This window comes from Odocoileus virginianus, chromosome 1, assembly GCF_023699985.2.
Source record: "Odocoileus virginianus isolate 20LAN1187 ecotype Illinois chromosome 1, Ovbor_1.2, whole genome shotgun sequence".
Taxonomy (NCBI): Eukaryota; Metazoa; Chordata; class Mammalia; order Artiodactyla; family Cervidae; genus Odocoileus; species Odocoileus virginianus.
In genome coordinates, this window is record NC_069674.1 from 60,225,057 (window position 1) to 60,246,287 (window position 21,231).

A 21,231-nucleotide genomic window follows, 5' to 3' on the forward strand; every position below is an offset into this window, starting at 1 on the left:
GAGGCAACCTAGATGTCCGCAAACAGATGAATGGATAAATGGTATACGAATGGATATATGGTATACACACACAGACACACAGACACAATGGACTACTACTCAGCCATAAAAATGAACACATTTGAGTCAGTTCTAATGAAGTGGATTAACCTAGAGAATGAAGTCAGAAAAAAAATATCGTATATTAACACATACATATGGAATCTAGAAGAATGGTACTGATAATGTTCACAGAGCAGCACTGGAGACACAGACATAGAGAACCCACTTATGAGCAAGGATGGGGGAGAAGAGAGAGAGGGTGGGATAAATGGAGAGAGTAGCATGGGTGCATGTGCACTAACACACGTAAATAGAGAGCTAACGGGAACTTGCTGCATGACTCAGGGAGCTCAAACTGGGGCTCTCTAACAACCCAGACGGGCGGGAATGGGCAGGAGGTGGACAGAGTATTCAAGAGAGAGGGGATACATGTACATCTATGGTTTACTCATGTGGATGCACGACAGAAATCAAACCAATACTGCAAAACAATCATCAATTAAAAATAAATATTTTTTAAGTTAGTGGAGATGATGGGATTGAAGCTGAGCTATTTCAAATCCTATTAAAGTGGTGCACTCAATATGTCAGCAAATTTGGAAAACTCAGCAGTGGCCACAGGACTGGAGAAGGTCAGTTTTCATTCCAATCCCAAATAAGGGCAATACCAATGAATGTTCAAACTACTGCACAATCGTGCTCATCTCCATGCCAGTAAGGCTATGCTCAATATTCTGTAAGCTAGGCTTCAGCAGGATGTGAACCAAGAACTTTCAGATGTACAAGCTGGATTTAGTAAAGGCAGAGGAATCAGAGATCAAATTGCCAACATCCATTGGATCATAGAAAAAGCAAGAGAATTCCAGAAAAACATCTACTTCTGTTTCACTGACTATGTGAAAGCTTTTGACTGTGTGGATCACAACAAATGGGGATATTCTTAAAGAGATGGGAATACCAGAGCTCCTTATTTGCCTCCTGAGAAACCTGTATGCAGGTCAGGAAGGAACAGTTAGAATCAGACACAGAACAACAGATTGGCTCAAAATTGGGAAAGGAGTATGACAAGGCTGTGAATCGTCACCCTGCTTATTTAACTTCTATGCAGAATACATCATGCAAAAATGCAGGGCTGGGTGAATCACAAGCTGGAATCAAGACCGCTGCTGCTGTTAAGTCGCTTCAGTCATGTCCAACTGTGTGACGCCAGACGGCAGCCCACCAGGCTTCCCTGTCCCTGGGTTTATCCAGGCAAGAACACTGGAGTGGGCTTCCATTTCCTTCTCTAATGCATGAAAGTGAAAAGTGAAAGTGAAGTCGCTCAGTCATGTCCGACTCTTTGCGACCCCATGGACTGCAGCCTACCAGGCTCCTCCGTCCATGGGATTTTACAGGCAAGAGTACTGGAGTGGGTTGCCATTGCCTTCTCCAGGAATCAAGACTGCTGGGAGAAAAATCAACAACCTCACATATGTAGATGATACCACTTTACTGGCAGAAAGTGAAGAGGAACTAAAGAGCTTCTTGATAAAAGTGAAAGAGGAGAGTGAAAAAGTTGGCTTAAAACTCAACATACAAAAAACTAAGATTGTGGCATCCAATCCCATCACTGCATGGCAAATATTAACAGATGGGGAAAAAGTGGAAGCAGTAACAGACTATATTTTCTTGGGCTCCAAAATCACTGTGGATGGTGACTGCAGCCATGAAATTTCTGATGCTTGCTCCTTGGAAGGAACGCTATGACAAACATAGGCAATATTAAAAAGCAGAAACATCACTTGGCCATCAAAATCCGTATATTCAAAGCTACAGTTTTTCTAGCAGTCATGTACAGATGTGAGAGTTGGACACATCTATACATGAAAAAAGGCTGAGTGCTAAAGAACGGATGCTTTTCATTGCTGAAGAATTGATGCTTGTGGTGCTGCACAAGACTCTTGAGAGTCTCTTGGACTGCCAAGGAAATCAAACCAGTCAATCCTAAAAGAAATCAACCCTGAAAATTCATTGGAAGGACTGATGCTGAAGCTGAAGCTTCAATACTTTGGCCACTTGATGTGAAGATCCAAATTATCAGAAAAGACACTGATGCTGGGAAAGACTAAAGGCCAAAGGAACAGGTGGCAGCAGCGGGTAAGATTCAGACAGCGTGACTGGCTCAGTGAACGGGGATGTGCGCAAACTCTGGGAGACAGTGCAGGACAGGGGAGCCTGGCATGCTGCAGTTTCTGGGGTCACAAAGCATGACATCTGACTGAGCAACTGAACAACAACTATCGTAAAGTAGCATGAGGATTAAATACACTCAAAGTACAGAGAATAGTGGATAGCACATGAAAAAAAAAATAAACAGCTAATAAATAAATCTTATTATTAAAATTAAAATATCTCTAGTCATTATTTTCATTTTTAAAAGCTGGAAAAATCACAATAAAGGACAAATTCATGTTCTTATTCCATGAATAAAATTATACTCAGATTATTGCTATTGTTTTAGGAAATAAAAGCTTCTATTCCTGTTTCATAGTGTTCTGCAGAACAGATAAAACATCAAATTAAGAGTATAAATTTAAGCTAAAAAAAGAGTTAGTGACCCTCTAATTGAGACCTAAATATCTCAAAACTTTAGGAAGAGAAATGAGACAAAACAAAAAATTGTGAAACATAAACTTCTAGTTTTGGAAACAAATTTGAAAACTCTCTGCTCCCTGTGCCAAGTGAAATGATATGGCTGTCTGGCCATCTTGCTAGAATTGAAACTGTGCTGCATCTGTGGATTCCCTCCCTTCCTAGGGTGTGAAACTGATCTTGTTACATCTGTCAAACCCAGTGATTACTAGAGCTTCCCCTGCAGAGAAATTAACTGTGATTATGGTTTTTCTGGTTTGGGTCAAAGGGCTCCTTCAAAAAGTTGCCTCAAAACCCCATGGACTCTGCAAATGACAGTGGGTGGCAAGGAAAGGCATATAAAATCTCATGTGAAAGATTTCAGAGAAAATCGCTAAACAAAACAGCAGGCCATGGGGAATATGCTTCCTTGGGAATCCGGACACTTTCCTTTTTTATCCTTGTGTGAATTGACAAGTATCGATTTTAGAAAAACCTATAGCTGAGAAATAAAACTACCATCAAATGGCTATAGTATTGTGTTAAGTATTAATACTTCTTAATGACTTATTTAAGGAAAAAAGTACAAAAGTAGAACACAAATAGCACATTCAATGAACAAAAGATGAACTGCAGGAAACAACAGCTGTAATGTTGCATTTTAAAAGTGCAATGAGATTATGAACAAAACAACAGAGGTTAATGGTAAAATTCCAGCTTTTTAATGTAATGACTTGGAATGATATTACTGTCTTCATTCTGAAAATGCTTCATTATTCAGTAAAGCTAACAAAGAATAAAGTTATCCATGTGGGGTTAGTCAGAGATTCTATTCAAATGAGGTCAAAGGTTCCTCACATATGACATCAAAAGATAATCCATAAAAGAAAAAAATGATAAATTAAGACTGTAGCAAAATTAAGAACTTCTGCTCTTCAAAAAACAAGAAAAAAGGTCAAACACTGGGAGCAAATATTTGCAAGTCAAATATCTAATAAGGGACTTATATCTCAACACATTAAGAAAACAAACAACCCAATTTTAAAAGTAGCCAAGAGATCTGAAATTTTCATGACAAGCAATCACATGAAAAGATACTTAACATCATTAGCTACTAGGGAAACAGAAAAGAAAACCACAATGAGTTACCACTGTATACCTATCAGAATGGTTCAAAAACAAAGAGATAAATCCCATATACTGCAAGTGAGAACACAAAACGGTACAGCAACTTTGGAAAACAGTTTGACATTTTCTTATAAAGTTACACATGACTTGTATGTTTATCATACAACCCACACAGGTAAAATAAAAACCCATGGTAACACAAAACCCTGTATGAATGTTTACAGCAGCTCTACTTAAAAATACTAAAAACTAATTTCAGTGTCCCTCAATTGAGTGTGAGACTTCCACATAATGGAATACTGCTCAGCCATAATAAGGGATAAACTGATATAAAACAACAATATAGCTAAATCTCATATGAATTATGCTAAGTGAAAGAAGCCAGACTCAACAGATATGTACTATATGATTTCGTGTATAAGGCACTCTAAACATAAAACAGTTCCGTTGCCAAGTACTGATGGGTGGAGAAGGACTAACTAGAGAGGGGCAGGAGGGAATTTTGGGGTGATGGAACTGCTCCATATTTTGATTGTACTGGTCATAAAACTATGTGCACTTGTCAAAATCACAGAATTGTACATGAAAAAGGGTGAATATTACTCTATGCAAATTTTCCTTATTAAAAAATATTTGCTATTAAGTTGGATAAAAATAAAATAACCCCAAACTACTGACATGCAAAAAACCTTAAGATGAGAAAAAAATGGCTAAGTCCATTTGGGGAATAAGTCAAAATTGTGCTCCACTGGATTAGTCTCATGTTTATGTCTATTACTATTCTGGTAGTAAAATGAGATAGAGATAGACTTGACTGTCTAAAAATACAAAACCTATTCTAAAATGTTTTGTTAATAATAAATGCCCACTGGGCGATCAACTCAATAAAATCGATTACTGTAAATTCCAATCTGCTCCCTTCATTCTGTCAACAATTTTTTAACATTGACTATCCACTGTCAGAACACTCATCTCTACATTTCATCAGCTTATTTCAAATTCTCTTTAAGTTTTACTTTTAAATAAGATCTGTTTTTCCCTTGATACTTCTATCAGTCATATCCTTACCACAGCACTTTTTCTCTGTCACCTTAGTCCAGGTCTTTATCTCTTGATCCTAGCTAGTCTTCCAGATTTTAGTGTTACCTCTGCTTTCACTGATCCTACCTGTAGCTGACTAACTGATCTACTCTAAAGACTTTAGTTTCTCATTTTTACCTGGCCTGCCCCCACTCAATCAGTGAAACTGTTTTCCAGTGGAAATCCATCCACTGAAGGACATTTTAATGGGACAGAGGGGAAAATTAATTTTACACTTTAGTATTACTCTTACAGAAATATGAAAAAATGGGTTTAGATTATATTATTAAAAAGCTTCCCTGGTGGTTCAGACAGTAAAGAATTCACCTGCAATGGGGGAGACCTGGGTTCAATCCCTGGGTTGGGAAGATACCCTGGAGAAGCGAAAGACATACCCACTACAGGATTCTAACCTGAACAATTCCGTGGACAGAGGAGCCTGGCATACTACAGTTTATGGGGCCAGAGAGTCGGACACGATGGAGTGACTTTTAACTTAATTAGTATCTATATCATTTAGGAATGTTAAGCAAAAGCAGTTTGAGAAAAATCTAATTGAAAGAAGAGCAGCGAGCAGCTAAGAGGAGATACTCCATGTCCAAGGTCAGGAGCAGAAGCCGTGAGGAAATACCCCATGTCTGAGGTAAGAGAAACACCAGTAAGACAGCAGACACTGAGAGAGGGCATCAGAGGGCTGACAGACTGAAACCAGGACCACAGACAACTAGCCAATCTGATCACAGGACCACAGCCTTGTCTAACTCAATGAAACTAAGCCATGCCGTGTGGGGCCACCCAAGATGGCTGGGTCATGGTGGAGAGCTCTGACAAAATATGGTCCACTGGAGAAGGGAATGCCAAACCACTTCAGTATTCCTGGCTTGAGAACCCCATGAACAGTATGAAAAGGCAAAAAGATAGGACACTGAAAGAGGAACTCCCCAGGTCGGTAGGTGCCCAATATGCTACTGGAGATCAGTGGAGAAATAACTCCAGAAAGAATGAAGGGACGGAGCCAAAGCAAAAACAACACCCAGTTGTGGATGTGACTGGTGATAGAAGCAAGGTTCAATGCTGTAAAGAGCAATATTGCACAGGAACCTGGAATGTTAGGTCCATGAATCAAGGCAAATTGGAAGTGGTCAAACAGGAGATGGCAAGAGTGAATGCTGACATTCTAGGAATCAGCAAACTAAAATGGAGTAGAATGGGTGATTTAACTCAGATGACCAGTACATCTACTACTACAGGCAGGAATCCCTTAGAAGAAATGGGCTAGCCATCATAGTCAACAAAAGAGTCTGAAATGCAGTACCTGGATGCAATCTCAAAAACGACAGAATGATCTCTGTTCGTTTCCAAGGCAAACCATTCAATATCATGGTAATCCAAGTCTATGCCATGACCAGTAACTCTGAAGAAGCTAAAGTTGAATGGTTCTATGAAGACCTACAAGACCTGCTAGAACTAACACCTAAAAAAGATGTCCCTTTCATTACAGGGGACTGGAATGCAAAAGTAGGAAGTCAAGAAACACCTGCAGTAACAGGCATATTTGGCCTTGGAATACAGAATGAAGCAGAGCAAAGACTAATAGAGTTTTGCCAAGAAACACACTGGTCATAGGAAACACCCTCTTCCAACAACACAAGAGAAGACTCTACTCATGGACATCACCAGATGGCCAACACTGAAATCAGACTGATTATATTCTTTGCAGCCAAAGATGGAGAAGCTCTATACAGTCAGCAAAAACAAGACCGGGAGCTGACTGTGGCTCAGATCATGAACTTCTTATTGCCAAATTCAGACTTAAACTGAAGAAAGTAGGGAAAACCAGTAGACCATTCAGGTATGATGTAAATCAAATCCCTTATGAATATACAGTGGAAGTGAAAAACAGATTTAATGGATGAGATCTGATAGACAGAGTGCCTGATGGACTATGGATGGAGGTTCGTGATACTGTACAGGAGACAGGGAGCAAGACCATCCCCAAGAAAAAGAAATGCAAAAAAGCAAAATGGCTGTCTGAGGAGGCCTTACAAATAGCTGAGAAAAGAAGAGAAGCGAAAAGCAAAGGAGAAATGGAAAGATATCCTCATTTGAATGGACAGTTCCAAAGAATAGCAAGGAGAGGTAAGAAAGCCCTCCTTGGTGATCAGTGCAAAGAAACAGAAGAAAATAACAGAATGCGAAAGACTAGAGATGTCTTCAGGAAAATCAGAGATACCAAGGGAATATTTCATGCAAAGATGGGCACAATAAAGGATGGTACAGACCTAACAGAAGGAGAAGATATTTAAGAGGTGCCAAGAATACACAGAAGAACTGTACAACAAAGATCTTCATGACCCAGATAATCACAATTATCTGGGTGTGATCACTCACCTAGAGCCAGACATCCTGGAATGTGAAGTCAAGTGGGCCTTAGGAAGCATCACTATGAACAAAGCTAGTGGAGGTGATGGAATTCCAGCTGAGCTATTTCAAATCCTGAAAGATGATGCTGTGAAAGTGCTGCACTCAATATGCCAGCAAATTTGGAAAACTCAGCAGTGGCCACAAGACTGGAAAAGGTCAGTTTTCATTCCAATATCTAAGAAAGGCAATGCCAAAGAATGCTCAAACTACCACACAACTGTACTCATTTACACGCTAGCAGAGAAATGCTCAAAATTCTCCACGCCAGGCTTCAGCAATACATGAACTGTGAACTTCCAGATGTTCAAGCTAGTTTTAGAAAAGACAGAGGAACAAGATATCAAATTGCCAACATCTGCTGGATCATCGACAAAGCAAGAGAGTTCCAGAAAAACATCTATTTCTGCTTTATTGACTATGCCAAAGCCTTTGACTGTGGGGATCACAATAAACTGTGGAAAGTTCTTCAAGAGATGGGAATACCAGACCACCTGACCTGCCTCTTGAGAAACCTGTATGCAGGTCAGGAAGCAACAGTTAGAACTGGACATGGAACAACAGACTGGTTCCAAATAGGAAAACGAGTACATCAAGGCTGTATATTGTCACCCTGCTTATTTAACTTATATGCAGAGTACATTATGAGGAACGCAGGGCTGGAGGAAGCACAAGCTGGAATCAAGACTGCTGGAAGAAATATCAATAACCTCAGATATGCAGATGACACCACCCTTATGGCAGAAAGTGAAGAGGTACTAAACAGTCTCTTCATGAAAGTGAAAGAGGAGAGTGAAAAAGTTGACTTAAAGCTCAACATTCAGAAAACTAAGATCATGGCATCCAGTCTCATCACTTCATGGCAAATGATGGAGAAACAATGGAAACAGTGGCTGACTTTATTTTTTTGGGCTCCAAAATCACTGCAGATGGTGATTGCAGCCATGAAATTAAAAGACGCTTACTCCTTGGAAGGAAAGTTATGAACAACCTAGATAGCATATTAAAAAGAGAGACATGACTTTGCCAACAAAGGTCCACCTATTCAAGGCTATGGTTTTTCCAGTAGTCATGTATGGATGTGAGAGCTGGACTATAAAGAAAGCTGAGAGCCGAAGAATTGATGCTTTTGAACTGTGGTGTTGGAGAAGATTCTTCAGAGTCCCCTGGACAGCAAGGAGGATCCAACCAGTCCATCTTAAGGGAGATCAGTCCTGGGTGTTCACTGGAAGGACTGATGTTGAAGCTGAATCTCCAATATCTGGCCACATGATGCGAAGAGCTGACTCATTTGAAAATACCCTGATGCTGGGAAGATTGAGGGCAGGAGGAGAAGCGGACGAGAGGGGATGAAATGGTTGGATGGCACCACCGACTAGATGGACATGTTTCGTGTAAACTCCAGGAGTTGGTGATGGACAGGGAGGCCTGGTGTGTTGCAGTCCATGGGGTCACCAAGAGTTGGACATGACTGAGCGACTGAACTGAATTGAAAGAATTTAAGATAATCTCATACAATACTGGGTAGAGCACAAAAGATTAAAGTTACATTTAAAACGTTAATTGCATCTCACTGTTCTCCACAGTGGCTATGCCAATTTTTGGTGTAAGAAGTTTCCCTTTTTCCACACCCTCGCCAGTATTTATTATTGTAGACTTAATGATGATAGTCTAAAAAAACTGAAAAGAGAATTACCATATGATTCAGAAGCCCCACTCCTGGAGATAAATCCAGAGAAAATCATACTTGATAAGATATATGTACCCCAATGTTCACCACAGCACTATTTACACTAACCACGACATGGAACCAACCTTAATGTCCATCGACAGATGAATGGATAAAGAAAATATGGCACATATATACAATGGAATACTACTTAGCCATAAAAAGAAATTGAATAATGCCACTTGCAGCAACATGGGTGGACACAGAGATGAACACATTAAGGTAAGGAAATCAGAGAAAGACAAATATGGTATCACTTATATGTGTAATCTTAAAAAATTATGGAATGAACTTATTTACAAGACAGAAACAGACTCACAGACCTAGGAAACAAACTTATGGTTACCAAAGGGGAAAGGGAGGGAGGGAGCGAGGGATCAGTGAGGAATTTGGGAGCAACATACATAAACCAGTATAGAAAAAAGTTAAACAACAAGGACCTACTATATAGCATAGGGAACTATAGTCAGAATTCTGTAATAACCTATACAGGAAAAGAATCTGAAAAAGATTATGTGTGTGTGTGCATAAACTGAATAACTTTGCAGTACACCTGAAACTAACAACACTGTAAATCATCTATACTTCAATTTTAAAAAGTTAACTGCATCAAAAACACAATGCCTGCATGACGGCAGAAGTTACCAAATAGCAACTAATGCATACAAAACCCGATAGAGGACTTCCCTGGTGGTCCAGTAGCGGAGAGTCCTCCCATCAGTGCAGGAGACCCACTTCGACCCCTCGTCTGGGAGGATTCCACATGCCAGAGGGCAACTAAGCCAGCGCACCATAACTGCTGAAACCCACATGCCCTAGAACCCATTCTCTGCAACAACAGAAGCCTCCACAATGAGAAGCCAGTGCACGGCAACTAGAGAGTAGCCCCCGCTTGCAGCAACTAGAGAAAGGCCATGCATAGCAAGTAAGACCCAGCACAGCCAAAAGGAATAGATACCAATTTTGATAGATACATATTAGTCTTGAATAGCTAAATTAATACCTTGCTACTCAATGGGTTTACTTCTACCTGCATCACTTTTAAGATTTTCAGATGGTCTGCAGAGTTTTAGGCTCTCCTCCCAAATTACTTAATTCTAGTCTTTAGAATTTTAACAAGATCTCCATATGATTCCTATGTATATCAAAGTTTGAGAAGCACTGCCCTAAAACAAGAGTTGGTAAATTGGTAATGTTACATTTTGCAAGCTATTAGGTCTCTTTTTTAACTATTCAACTATACTGCTTACCATGAAGATAAAAAGGTAAACACATAAGAAAGTATAATTAAAGATGTATATATACCTCGAAAAAACAAGAGCCCCAAAATACCTAAGGCAAGAAAATGACAAAATTGAGAAACACACAATCTAGTAATTTAACAGAGATTTTCAGCATCACTCTCTCAGAATGAAACAGAAAATCAGCAAAGACATAAATACATGACCACCACCACCAACCAACTTAACCTAGCTGATATTTATAGAATGCTTCAATCAACAACAGCAGCAACTTATTCTTATTCTTCTTAATTAAACATGATGTATTCTCCAGAAGGGCGCTTCCCTGATGGCTCAGCGGGTAAAGAATCTGCCTGCAATGCAGGAGACAAAGGAGGTGCGGGTTTGATTTCTGGGCTGGGAAGAGCCCCTGGAGAAGGAAAGGGCAACCCCACCCAAGTATTCTTGCCTGGGAAATTCCCAAGGACATACGAGCAGGGTGGGCTACAGTCCATGGGGTTCCAAGAGTCAGACCTAACTTAGCGACTAAGCACACACACATTTTCCAGAATATAACACATGACAGACTACAAAACAAGTTTCAGCAAAACACTAAAGTCATAGAAACTATGTTCTCCAGTCACCTGGACTTATATTAGAAATCAATAATAGAAAAAATCAGTCCTGGGTGTTCACTGGAAGGACTGATGTTGAAGCTGAAACTCCAATACTTTGGCCACCTGATACGAACAGCTGACTCATTTGAAAAGACCCTGATGCTGGGAAAGATTGAGGGCAGAAGGAGAAGGGGATGACAGAGGATAAGATGGTTGGATGGCATCACCGACTCAATGGACATGGGTTTGGGTGGAATCTGGGAGTTGGTGATGGACAGGAAGGCCTGGTGTGCTGCGGTTCACAGGGTTGCAAAGAGTTGGGCACGACTGAGCAACTGAACTGAACTGAAAAGAAAAAACATGGGAAATCCCCCAAAGATTACAGTATCACACAACAAACTTTTAACTTCAACAAAGATCAAAGAAGAAATTTCAAGGAAAATTAGAAAATATCTTGTGAGACAGCATAGTACTGCTTTAAGTATAAGATATATAGAACAATGGAACAAAGAGAGCTCAGAAACTGTTTTTGGACAAAGGTGCCAAGGCAATTCAACGAGAGAAAGGATAGTCTTTTCAGCAAATGGTGCTGGAACAATTACAAAGCCACAGAGGGATGGGATGGGGAGGGAGGTGGGAGGGATTCATGATGGGGAACACACGTACACCCATGGAGGATTCAACTCAATGTATGGCAAAACCAATACAATATTGTAAAGTAAAATAATAAATAAATTTTAAAAAAAAGAAAAAAAAAATTCCTTACCTCATACAATAACAAAGCTTAACTCAAAATGGATCATACAACCTAAATGTAAAAGCTAAAATGATAAAACTACAGAAAATATAGGAGAAAAATCTTTGTGACTCAGGCCTGAGTAACATTTCCTTAGATATGATCCCAAAACTGCAGTACATAAAAGAAAAAGTTGACAAATTGGATTAAAAAAATTAGAAGTTTGCACTCTTCAAAAGATATCATTTAAAAAAAGAGAAAAAGGCCTCCCTGGTGGCCCACCAGCTAAGAATCCACCTGAGAGTCACTGCAGAGGACACAGGCTCAATCCCTGATCAGGAGGATCCCGCATGGCATGGGGCAGCTGAGCCCAAGAACCACAGTTGCTGAGCCTGCGCGCTGGAGCCCACGAGCCCCAGCTACTGAGCCTGCGTCCCTAGAGCCTGCGCGCTGGAGCCCACGAGCCCCAGCTACTGAGCCTGCGTGCCTAGAGCCTGCGCGCTGGAGCCCACGAGCCCCAGCTACTGAGCCTGCGTGCCTAGAGCCTGCGCGCTGGAGCCCACGAGCCCCAGCTACTGAGCCTGCGTGCCTAGAGCCTGCGCGCTGGAGCCCACGAGCCCCAGCTACTGAGCCTGCGTGCCTAGAGCCTGCGCGCTGGAGCCCACGAGCCCCAGCTACTGAGCCTGTGTGCCTAGAGCCTGCGCTCTGCAGTAAGACAGGCCACCGAAATGAGAGGCCCAAGCACCACAATGAAGGGTGGCCCCCACTCACCACAACTGAGAAAGTCCATGCAAAGCAATAAAGACAAAGTAACAAAGACCCATTGCAGCCAAATAGAAAAGAAATAATTAAATTTTTCTAAAAAGAGATAAGCCACATAGGAGGAGAAAAGTGAAAGTGAAGTCATTCAGTCGTGTCCGACTCTGTGACCCCATGGACTGTAGCCTACCAGGCTCCTCTGTCCATGGGATTTTCCAGGCAAGAGTACTGGAGTGGGTTGCCATTTCCTTCTTCAGGGATCTTCCCGACCCATTTCCAAATCATATACCTGATAAAAGGCTTCTAGTAAGAATATTTTAAAAACCCTTAAAATTTAATCATAAGACACAAAACCCAATTTAGATCAAAAAAAGATTTAAACAGATATGTCAGCAAAGGTAAATGAATGACTAACACACACATTAAAAGATACTCAACATCATCAGTCATTAGAGACTGTTTAAATGCATTTAAATTTGATTAAATGCAAATTAAAACCACAATAAGTAACCACTCCACATCTACATTGAGGGGCATTCTCAAGTAGATCAACTTTAACAAAGGAGAATGGAAGGTAAGAATTTGGAAACTGATTGCCTTAAAATTATCTTTGCTGACATACTCAATGGAAAGCTTCTATATACCTCCAGTAGTACACATACCAGGTTTAAGACCACTTGTATAAGAAGAATTTAGTGACTTACAAAATATTTGCTTAACAGGATTTGATGATCTGGAAAGGTGTCAAAAACGAATGAGGCTGATTTGGAAATGAAAAAAAAGTAGGGGTGGGAAAGGAGCAAGCAGGAAGGACAGAGAAGAGGAAGTGAAAGGACAACTCTACCCATCAGCATCGTTCTGATAGTCCTGAGCACTGGCAAATAGTTTTTTGTTTGTTTTTTAAATCATCTGATTGACTCCCACACAGGTTCTGTGCCCTAGCCCGCAAAGACTAATAAAATGCACCGTGCCCAGCCAAGTCTCCACATCTTCTCTTCAAACACTCGTATCTAGAAATCACTCCGTTGCAACTAACTAGTGCAAAGCAGAGAACTGCACCAAGCAAAATTCACCTTCATTTTTGCCCTACATCCCAACCTGATATACTCAAATTATAGTATTATTCAAAGTGTTATAATAATTACTAGTTTACATGCCTGCCTCTTCTGCCTCCCATTAGAGACTGTGCCTTCTTTAATGACAGGAAATTTTCATTCATCTTGAGATCTTCAGCCTCAGTATACTATGGGATTTTCCAGGCAAGAATACTGGAGTGGGTTGCCATTTCCTTCTCCAGTGACCTGTTATATAGAACAGTCAATAAATGTTCAGAGAACAGAAGGCTGATATAAACTACAGATATAAACTCCAACCATTTAATTTGAATGTCTCTGTCTACAAAAGATTTTTTTTAAACATATTGTAGGCAAATGTATTGTAAAACTAAATTTTTCCTTTCTTAGGAGAGGCTCTAATCTGAAGTTAAGAATTTGACATGGGGACTTCCCTGGTGGTTCAGGGGCTGAGGCTCTGTGCTCGCGCAGGCAGCCTGGGTTCGATCCCTGGTCAAAAAACTAGATCCCACATGCCACAACTAAGAGTCCAAAGACCACAACTAAAGATTCTGCATGTCTCAACGAAGACTGAAGATCCAACATGCCACAACTAAGATCCAGTGCAGCCAGATAAATTAAAAAATCCTTTAAAAAAAAGAATGATATGTTATTACATATCTAATCAACTTCTATATAAAACCTTTAGGGAAATGAGGAGACCAATGGGCCAGACAGAAGCTAGGCAACCTCATTCTGGCTAGTACCAGTGACTCTGGATATGTTTTCTGACTTTTGGTTTCCTCATGTGTAAAGTGAAAAAACTAAAGAACAATCTCTAAACATGCTTCAAATGTTAATATTCTAAGAATCTTTAACCCATGAAGTGTTTCATTAATCAACAGTCAGAAGACAGGAGGCATATCACATGCTGAGTATTCCTAATATTTTCACACCTCTTGCTAGAAAGCAAATGAAATTATCCTGTCAATATTCATTCAGTACTCAATTCCAGAAAGAAAACTAAATAAGTGCCCCACCCTTGACATCTACTTCTGAAATTATGAGCTTGACCTTTCGGTTCTAATAATCCAACTCTTGAAGCAAACATTTAATCACATATCACAGGCATTGACATAATAAACAAACTGTAAGCTTACCTGCCAGGAAACTGCTCCCAAAATTGCTGTTGCAAGAAGACTGAAAAAAACTAACTGCTCTGAAATTAAGCAAAAATGACGCATCCCTTTGGATGCCATGATTCTGTCAAGGCTATTGTTATCTACTCTGTGGGTAAAACACACCTTATGGCAGTCATTTAATTTGGTATGGAATCCCCAAAGAGTTAAAAGAAAAATAATATGGCAGATCATCCAGAAAATTCCAAAAATGGAGAAGCCTGGTATTACAAAATACCAGAGATGAGTGTCTCTAAGTTTAAATGCTGAAAGAATGAAAAATGTAAGCTCGATCATCCCAGTGAAAACAACTGAAAGTCTTCTGCAAATTCTTCCACGGTACAAAAAGGGTTTCCACCTTTCAGTCACTGAAAGTCCACTAAAATAAATGTCAAGGAAAGGATCGGTTATCAGGCAAATAAAAAAACACGCAAAGGCAACTGGATTTTTGGGAGTTTCCAATGAGGAGAAAAACAGCAAGACTGCAAAAATAACTAAGTTTGGAATAGCTAGAAAAGACTTCATTCTCAGGTCGATAATCAGCATGGCCAAAGCTACAACAAGTAAAATGACACTCAGAGACTTTTCCACCAACATAGTTGTGCTGGCGATGGCAAATCCAACAAGTTCCAGAAATTCAACTGTGGTTAGTAAGGTGGGCCGATGACGGACATAACCAGAAATTCTCTCCACCAAAGAGCATAATATCCTTAATACTATGGAAGTTAGAAGCAAATATTTGGTTGATTCTTCTTTGACATCATTTTTAAAGGATGAATTATCAAGAAAACACAGGAGGCCAAGCAAGAATCCAAACCAAAGATTGGAGAGACTTAAACTTGCTGCTTCCATTGAAAAATAATAATAGAGTATGCTGGCAATTCCGAGAACAAAAAGACCAAGAATAAAAATGACCAAAATTAAGGAATTTGCTGTTTTTTCCCATCTTACATAAAGACCTAAGCATATAGCAACCAATAAATTGATTCTGGCTAAATAGCCAAGGTAACGCACTGAAGAATGCATGTTCACTTCTCTGTTTACTTCTTCCAGTCTTGTCATTGCTAAATAGAGACAATGACTAAAGCAGTAACGCAGTGATTTACACATTAATCTGTCAATCTGGGCTTTCTCCCCACGTTATGAAAATTAACTGCTTGTATTTCATCCAGCAAATCCAATGTATCTGTAACTCCTATTTCAGCACTTTCTCTGGTGGAATTTGTTTACAGTGATCTAAAAAGAAGAAAAAATATTTCACTGTTAATTTTATGTAATTTACCTTTCACATACATCTTTCTTATAAAAAAATAAAGACTAAGTGAGAAATAAACTTTGTTTGGATACCCAGTTTAAAATCTGACTTGCGTGTATCTAAATGGTAACTGTCTCTGGCTTAAAAACTCTTCAGTTTATCCAAACAAAACTGGAGATTTGTTCTACTTATCCTATGTGAGGACTGTATGACTAGGTCGCCATCAACAAAAATTTTTCCAGAGATGGTAAGGAATTCACCTAACCCATTTTTATTCCAATATCCAGTTTTTCAACAACGTGCAATGATGAGATATTCAACTCAGCTTAAATATAGCAGATGGGTCTGGAATAGTGGAAAGCTAGTCAACTCAAACAAAATGAGAGATGTCATTATTACCTCTAATTTGAAAAGCACCAGTATCCAATAATAGCAACCATTACCACCTGCCTAAAATCCTCCACATCTTTTTACCAGTTACTTCTAAAATGCTATAAAATCAATCTCAACACTGTTTCACTAATAAACTTATTAGCAGTTTAACTGTATTAAAATTACTCAGTCACTAAAGTTGATCCTTCACTCTCCCTGTACTTTTCCCTCCATTAAGTTACTTTGATGATCAAACATACAATCTCTGTAGCAAACCAATTCTGGACCTTTCTAGTCAAAACTGTAAAACTGAAATGCTGACCAATATTTATCGTAAAGTAAATTTTAAAAACTATGATTTTACTTTTAGAAACTTACCACAACAAGTATTTGTTAAAGGACTCAGATAATTATTTCAATCTTAAGGACCCCTTCGGATTGCACTTCAAACATGACACCATCAAACAAAATGATTTAACTATCTACTAGATAATTCTTCAAATTTTCTAGCATGCTATTTCAGAAGATGATACATGCAAAGGTTTATGGTCACACTGAATATCCACTGAGAACTCAACAAGATTAAAAACTCAAAAAGTAACTACTTTGCAATCAGCTTATTTCTGCTTTCTAATAGCAGGACACTAAAAGAGCCAAGAGAAATATGAGATAACCTGAATTAACCCTGAATTACCCGTACAACTGCAGAAGAATGACACTGGGTGACAACTTTAGGGTCTCTGGGAGGTTCAATGTACTATTACTAACTTACAAGTTCAACAAGTATATTTTTTACAGCTAAGTTTATTTAATTAAGAATTATGATTTTCAATCATTCCTTAAGATACCACACACCACTACAGAAAATATCTTCCTCTGGTATATTTAGGTTTCATCTTTTTACTTAAGTATGAGAAACTGACACTATCTAGAATGCACTACATTCTTAAAAACATCACTTATACCTGCTATATGATCATTCAACAAACATGCTGGAATACACGCCCTCTAAGGGTTGATGGTACAGTCTGGGTTCAGATGACTGAACACTGTTGGAGGAAAAAAAAAAAAGCACACCCCAGACTAAATGGTTGCAACGCAACTCATGAGACATACTTCTGTGTTTCTCTAGTCAAACTCAGTCTCTGGGGCTGGGCAAGCCTCTCTTCCCTATTCTCAAATCTCTGACATCCACTTCTGACCAAATTCTTACCAGCTGACTTTGTCTCCAATGAAGTCATCAAAAGGGAGCTTACCTGAGTTTCCAACACCACAAACTCACCTATATCTATCATCTCCTGATTTAATAAAAGAAGGCTCTCTGCCCGATCGAAGGCGACATCTTTTAGCTGTACATGTGACTCTTCCTCATGGTCTCTTCCAGAACTCCACACACTCTCCTCTCTTCAAACTCCTACTACTCTTCTCTTATCCACTGGTGCTTAAACATTTGCAAAGCTCTTTTAAAAAATGATACCTATACACACACACACACACACACACACACACAGAAACAAACTAAAACTCAATAATCCCTATCTCCTCCTCCAAGTTCAGTCATCTGCCCTCTCGACAGCCAGTATTTGATTGCTTTACTTCTCACACAACTAAACCACGGTTTCCACTACACAACAACAAACTGCTCTGCCAAGTTCTAAAATAACCTAAATTCCTAAATCCCGTAAGTACTTTACACTCATTATCTTGTACATTCATCAAACAACCTTTGACATTTTTTACTCCCTTCACCTTCTGAAACCTGCCCTTCCTTTAGCTTCCAAAGACCAGTCTTCAGAATTTCTTCCTAACTCACTGATCTCTCCTGTCTCCTTGCAGGTTCTTCATTCTGAATCTATCCTTTGGATGTTCAAACCCAAGCCTAGGCCCTTCTCTCACTATACACTTAAATGTGTATTAATATATATTAACCTACCTGACAGAAATGAAACCACTAGCTCTGTCCTGCACTGAGGTGAAAGCTTAGAAAAAAAAGTAAAGGAAAACACATAAATAATAAAGTATAGCACATTCATAGCATGGAATATATGCAGTTACCCTGTTATGGGCCAAAATCAACATGGCAGAATGTTATTTTTTTAAAAGGCTAATTCACGGAAGTTTTCCCCCATTTTGAACTTCTTTAAAAGACAAACATGCTGAATCAAGAGAGTAAAACAACAAAGCAGTGCAATCCTTTTCACTGGGTCTGCCAGGACAAATGATTCAGTGGGAATTACTTGAGAGGCAGATAAAAAAGGAGCACAGAAGAGTCCACTGAATACAGGAAAAGTTAATAATTGTCAGGTCTGTTTTATAGCATCCTATATACTATTCTCACCCTCCTCTCTTTCACCACCTATATTTAATGGTCACCAAGTTCTGCCCACTCTTCTTCTTAGACACTTCTTAAATGTTTCTACTTCTTTCCATTCTCAAGATCACAACCCCAATTTTGGTCACCATCATCTCATGGCTGAATGTCTCCCTGTATCCACCCTTGCCCTTCTCCAAGAAGTATACTTTTTAAAAGCCAATACTTGTCACATCATTCTGTTATGTAAAAGCCTCCAAAGGCTTCCCATCACTCTAAGCAATAAAGTCCAAACTCCTTACAATGCCTTAGGAGGCTTTCCTCACTGGCTGTGAGTAACTCTCCCGCCTCATTTCTTACCATTCTTTGTATTCTAGCCACACGGATCTTTCAATTCTGAACTACACTAATGCTATTCCCTCTCCAGGTGTACTCCTTTCTCTTCTCTAGACCCCACCATAGGTCCTCACACCTGGCTCACTCCTACTCTTCAGATCTCAGCTTAAATCATTTCTTAGGGCAATCACCTTGACTCATTTATATGATCCACGTATTTTCTGTATAATAGGAAAAATATTGATCATCAACTGTTTAATATCTGCATTCCCCACTAGATCACAAGGTCCCTGAAAGTTTGTCTTCAAAACTGTACACCCAGGGTTTAGCAGAAAGTTTGACTCCAAGTAGATATTCAACAAATACCTGAAGAAATGAAGAATGATACAGAAGTAACTATATTTAATAACGTCAATCAGTTATAGGACGCATATTAATATACAAAGAGAATAAACAAGTTGTCTAATAACCCACAACTACGAAGTCATAGAGCTAAGGGAGATACCATGAATGTTTGGTTTGTTTCTCGAATCTCAGCCTTACTCCAGCCTTCACTTAACTCCTCCAAATTCCTCCAAACCAGCAAGTTCTCCCTTACGTCCTTCTAGGTAATGGTTCACTGAGCCCAAGAAACACTATCACATACACCGTCTTCTGACTCAGAAACTACTTAAGTCCAGTCTAGGGGAAGTGTCAAAAGCTGAAAGAATCTACAGAGCAGCCAGGGTCGGGGAATTCCAGTGCTTCGGTTCTATGAATTCATGAAAACAACTCTTTGGACCCATCCCACACGAGGAGAAAGGCACCTCGAATATTAAAGCCCTCAGCAATACGGCAGCAATAGGACTTCTTCTTCCATTCTGCCTCCTTCTAGGAGGAGGCCTTAGAAGCAGCCCGGCTGTTGGGGACCACAAGTGGGCACCCAGCAGAGTGGGGAACCGCTGGGGGATACGGAGAGGCGCCTTGCCTTCCATCCTCCACCCCGCACCATCAACTTCTCCCGAGGCAGGTATCCCTACCTCCTTCCCGCGAGGCCGGTGGGGCGGAGCTCGGGGTCCGCACCACGCCGAGCCCTGCGCGCTGTCCGCGCCTGGGTCTCGCCGCCCCGCCTGTGACCCCTTGTCCCGGACTCGGCCGCTGCTACGAATGCTCTCTCAGCCCTCGGAGTCGGCCCTTGGGCCAGCAGGGAAAAGGAAGGGCCCTTGCGGTTGAGCCTGCGATTCGGAGCGGAGACACGGCACTCCAGGGGAGTCGAGGGCCCCACGCCACAAGCACTAGCACAGGCCAGTCTCATCGGAAACTTTCTCCGTTACTGGCCCGGCAGCGGCCGCCATATTCCCGCCGGCGGATTCGCGACCGTACGGAACGCCGCCGGGGTCAAGCCGCGCGGCGCGCTTCTTCCGCGAGACCCGGCAGCCGGCCCCTGGCTCCGCCCAAAGCCGCCGCACCGCCGCGGGCCCAGGTGCTCTCGCGCCGCAAACGGCTCCACCTGGGGCACGAGCCGTTTTCTTGGCAGACCTAGAGTGGGCGGGGCACTGGTACCTGGAAGACCACGGAGGATCGGCCGTGTCCGTCAAGCTTCTAGGCCGCCGCCTCGGGTTGGACCGAAACTGGGGCAGGATGGGCAGGCCGGCTACCCAAGGACAGTAACTACCGTAGGAGGCGTTGCTGCTCTTAAGTATATATCGCATAATATATGGCTTTGTGTCCACTGAGCGGCTAAAAGCCCAAGCTCCTTAGTCTCGCCTTCAAAGCCCTTCTGGCTTCATTTTCTAATTAAAGCCTCCCTTTAGTCCGCTGTCCCGGTCTTTATTCCGCCAACAACGCTGAGCTCCCCAGTCCTGGCCTGCCCCATTCCCCTTCTCCCCCAGTCTCTTACACGTTCACCCGCCCCACAGCCCGAGGGTCGTTCAGAGTGCAGGGCTGATTCTCTTTTGTATCTGAACTCTGAATAAACCTAAGGGGATAATACTCAGAGGCAGGGTTTCACAGCAGCTGTGGAGCTGATGATTTGCATTCTGGTTTTTCTTATTCGTATGTGCGACCTCGGCTTTTCCATCTAAGAAATATTGTGAATATTCAGGGAAATTTTTCCCCCCTGGAATCATAAGGTACTCAAAAAGTATAAATCCCCCTCCCTTTCCAAGAAGCACTTCCTGTTTGCCAGTCTTCTGTCCCTACCATTATTTTCTACTGTTTATAGCTCTTGGTGGTGGCAGTTTAGTCGCTAAGTTCGTGTCCGACTCTTGCGACACCACGGACTGTAGCCTGCCAGGCTCCTCTGTTCACGAGCTTCTCCAGGGAGAGGCAACTATTTAACTTTAATCAGCACACTCCAGGGTGGGTAATTAGCATTTGAAAGATTAATCAGAACTCTTCAAAGTT

The 21,231-nt window shown here is 40.9% G+C and overlaps 1 protein-coding gene across 1 annotated transcript in view; it reads right to left on the reverse strand.

Annotated features, from left to right (window-relative positions):
- Positions 1-20,223, reverse strand: part of TMEM168 (transmembrane protein 168) — a 52,888-nt gene extending 32,665 nt beyond the window's left edge. The window contains exons 1-2 of the mRNA XM_020909411.2: positions 19,866-20,223; positions 14,555-15,808 (exon numbers count right to left, since the gene is read on the reverse strand). Coding sequence (XP_020765070.1) covers positions 14,555-15,682 — 1,128 coding nt within the window. The 5' untranslated portion in view covers positions 15,683-15,808; positions 19,866-20,223. The remainder of the gene's footprint in view (positions 1-14,554; positions 15,809-19,865) is intronic.
- Between the last annotated feature and the right edge of the window lie 1,008 nt (positions 20,224-21,231).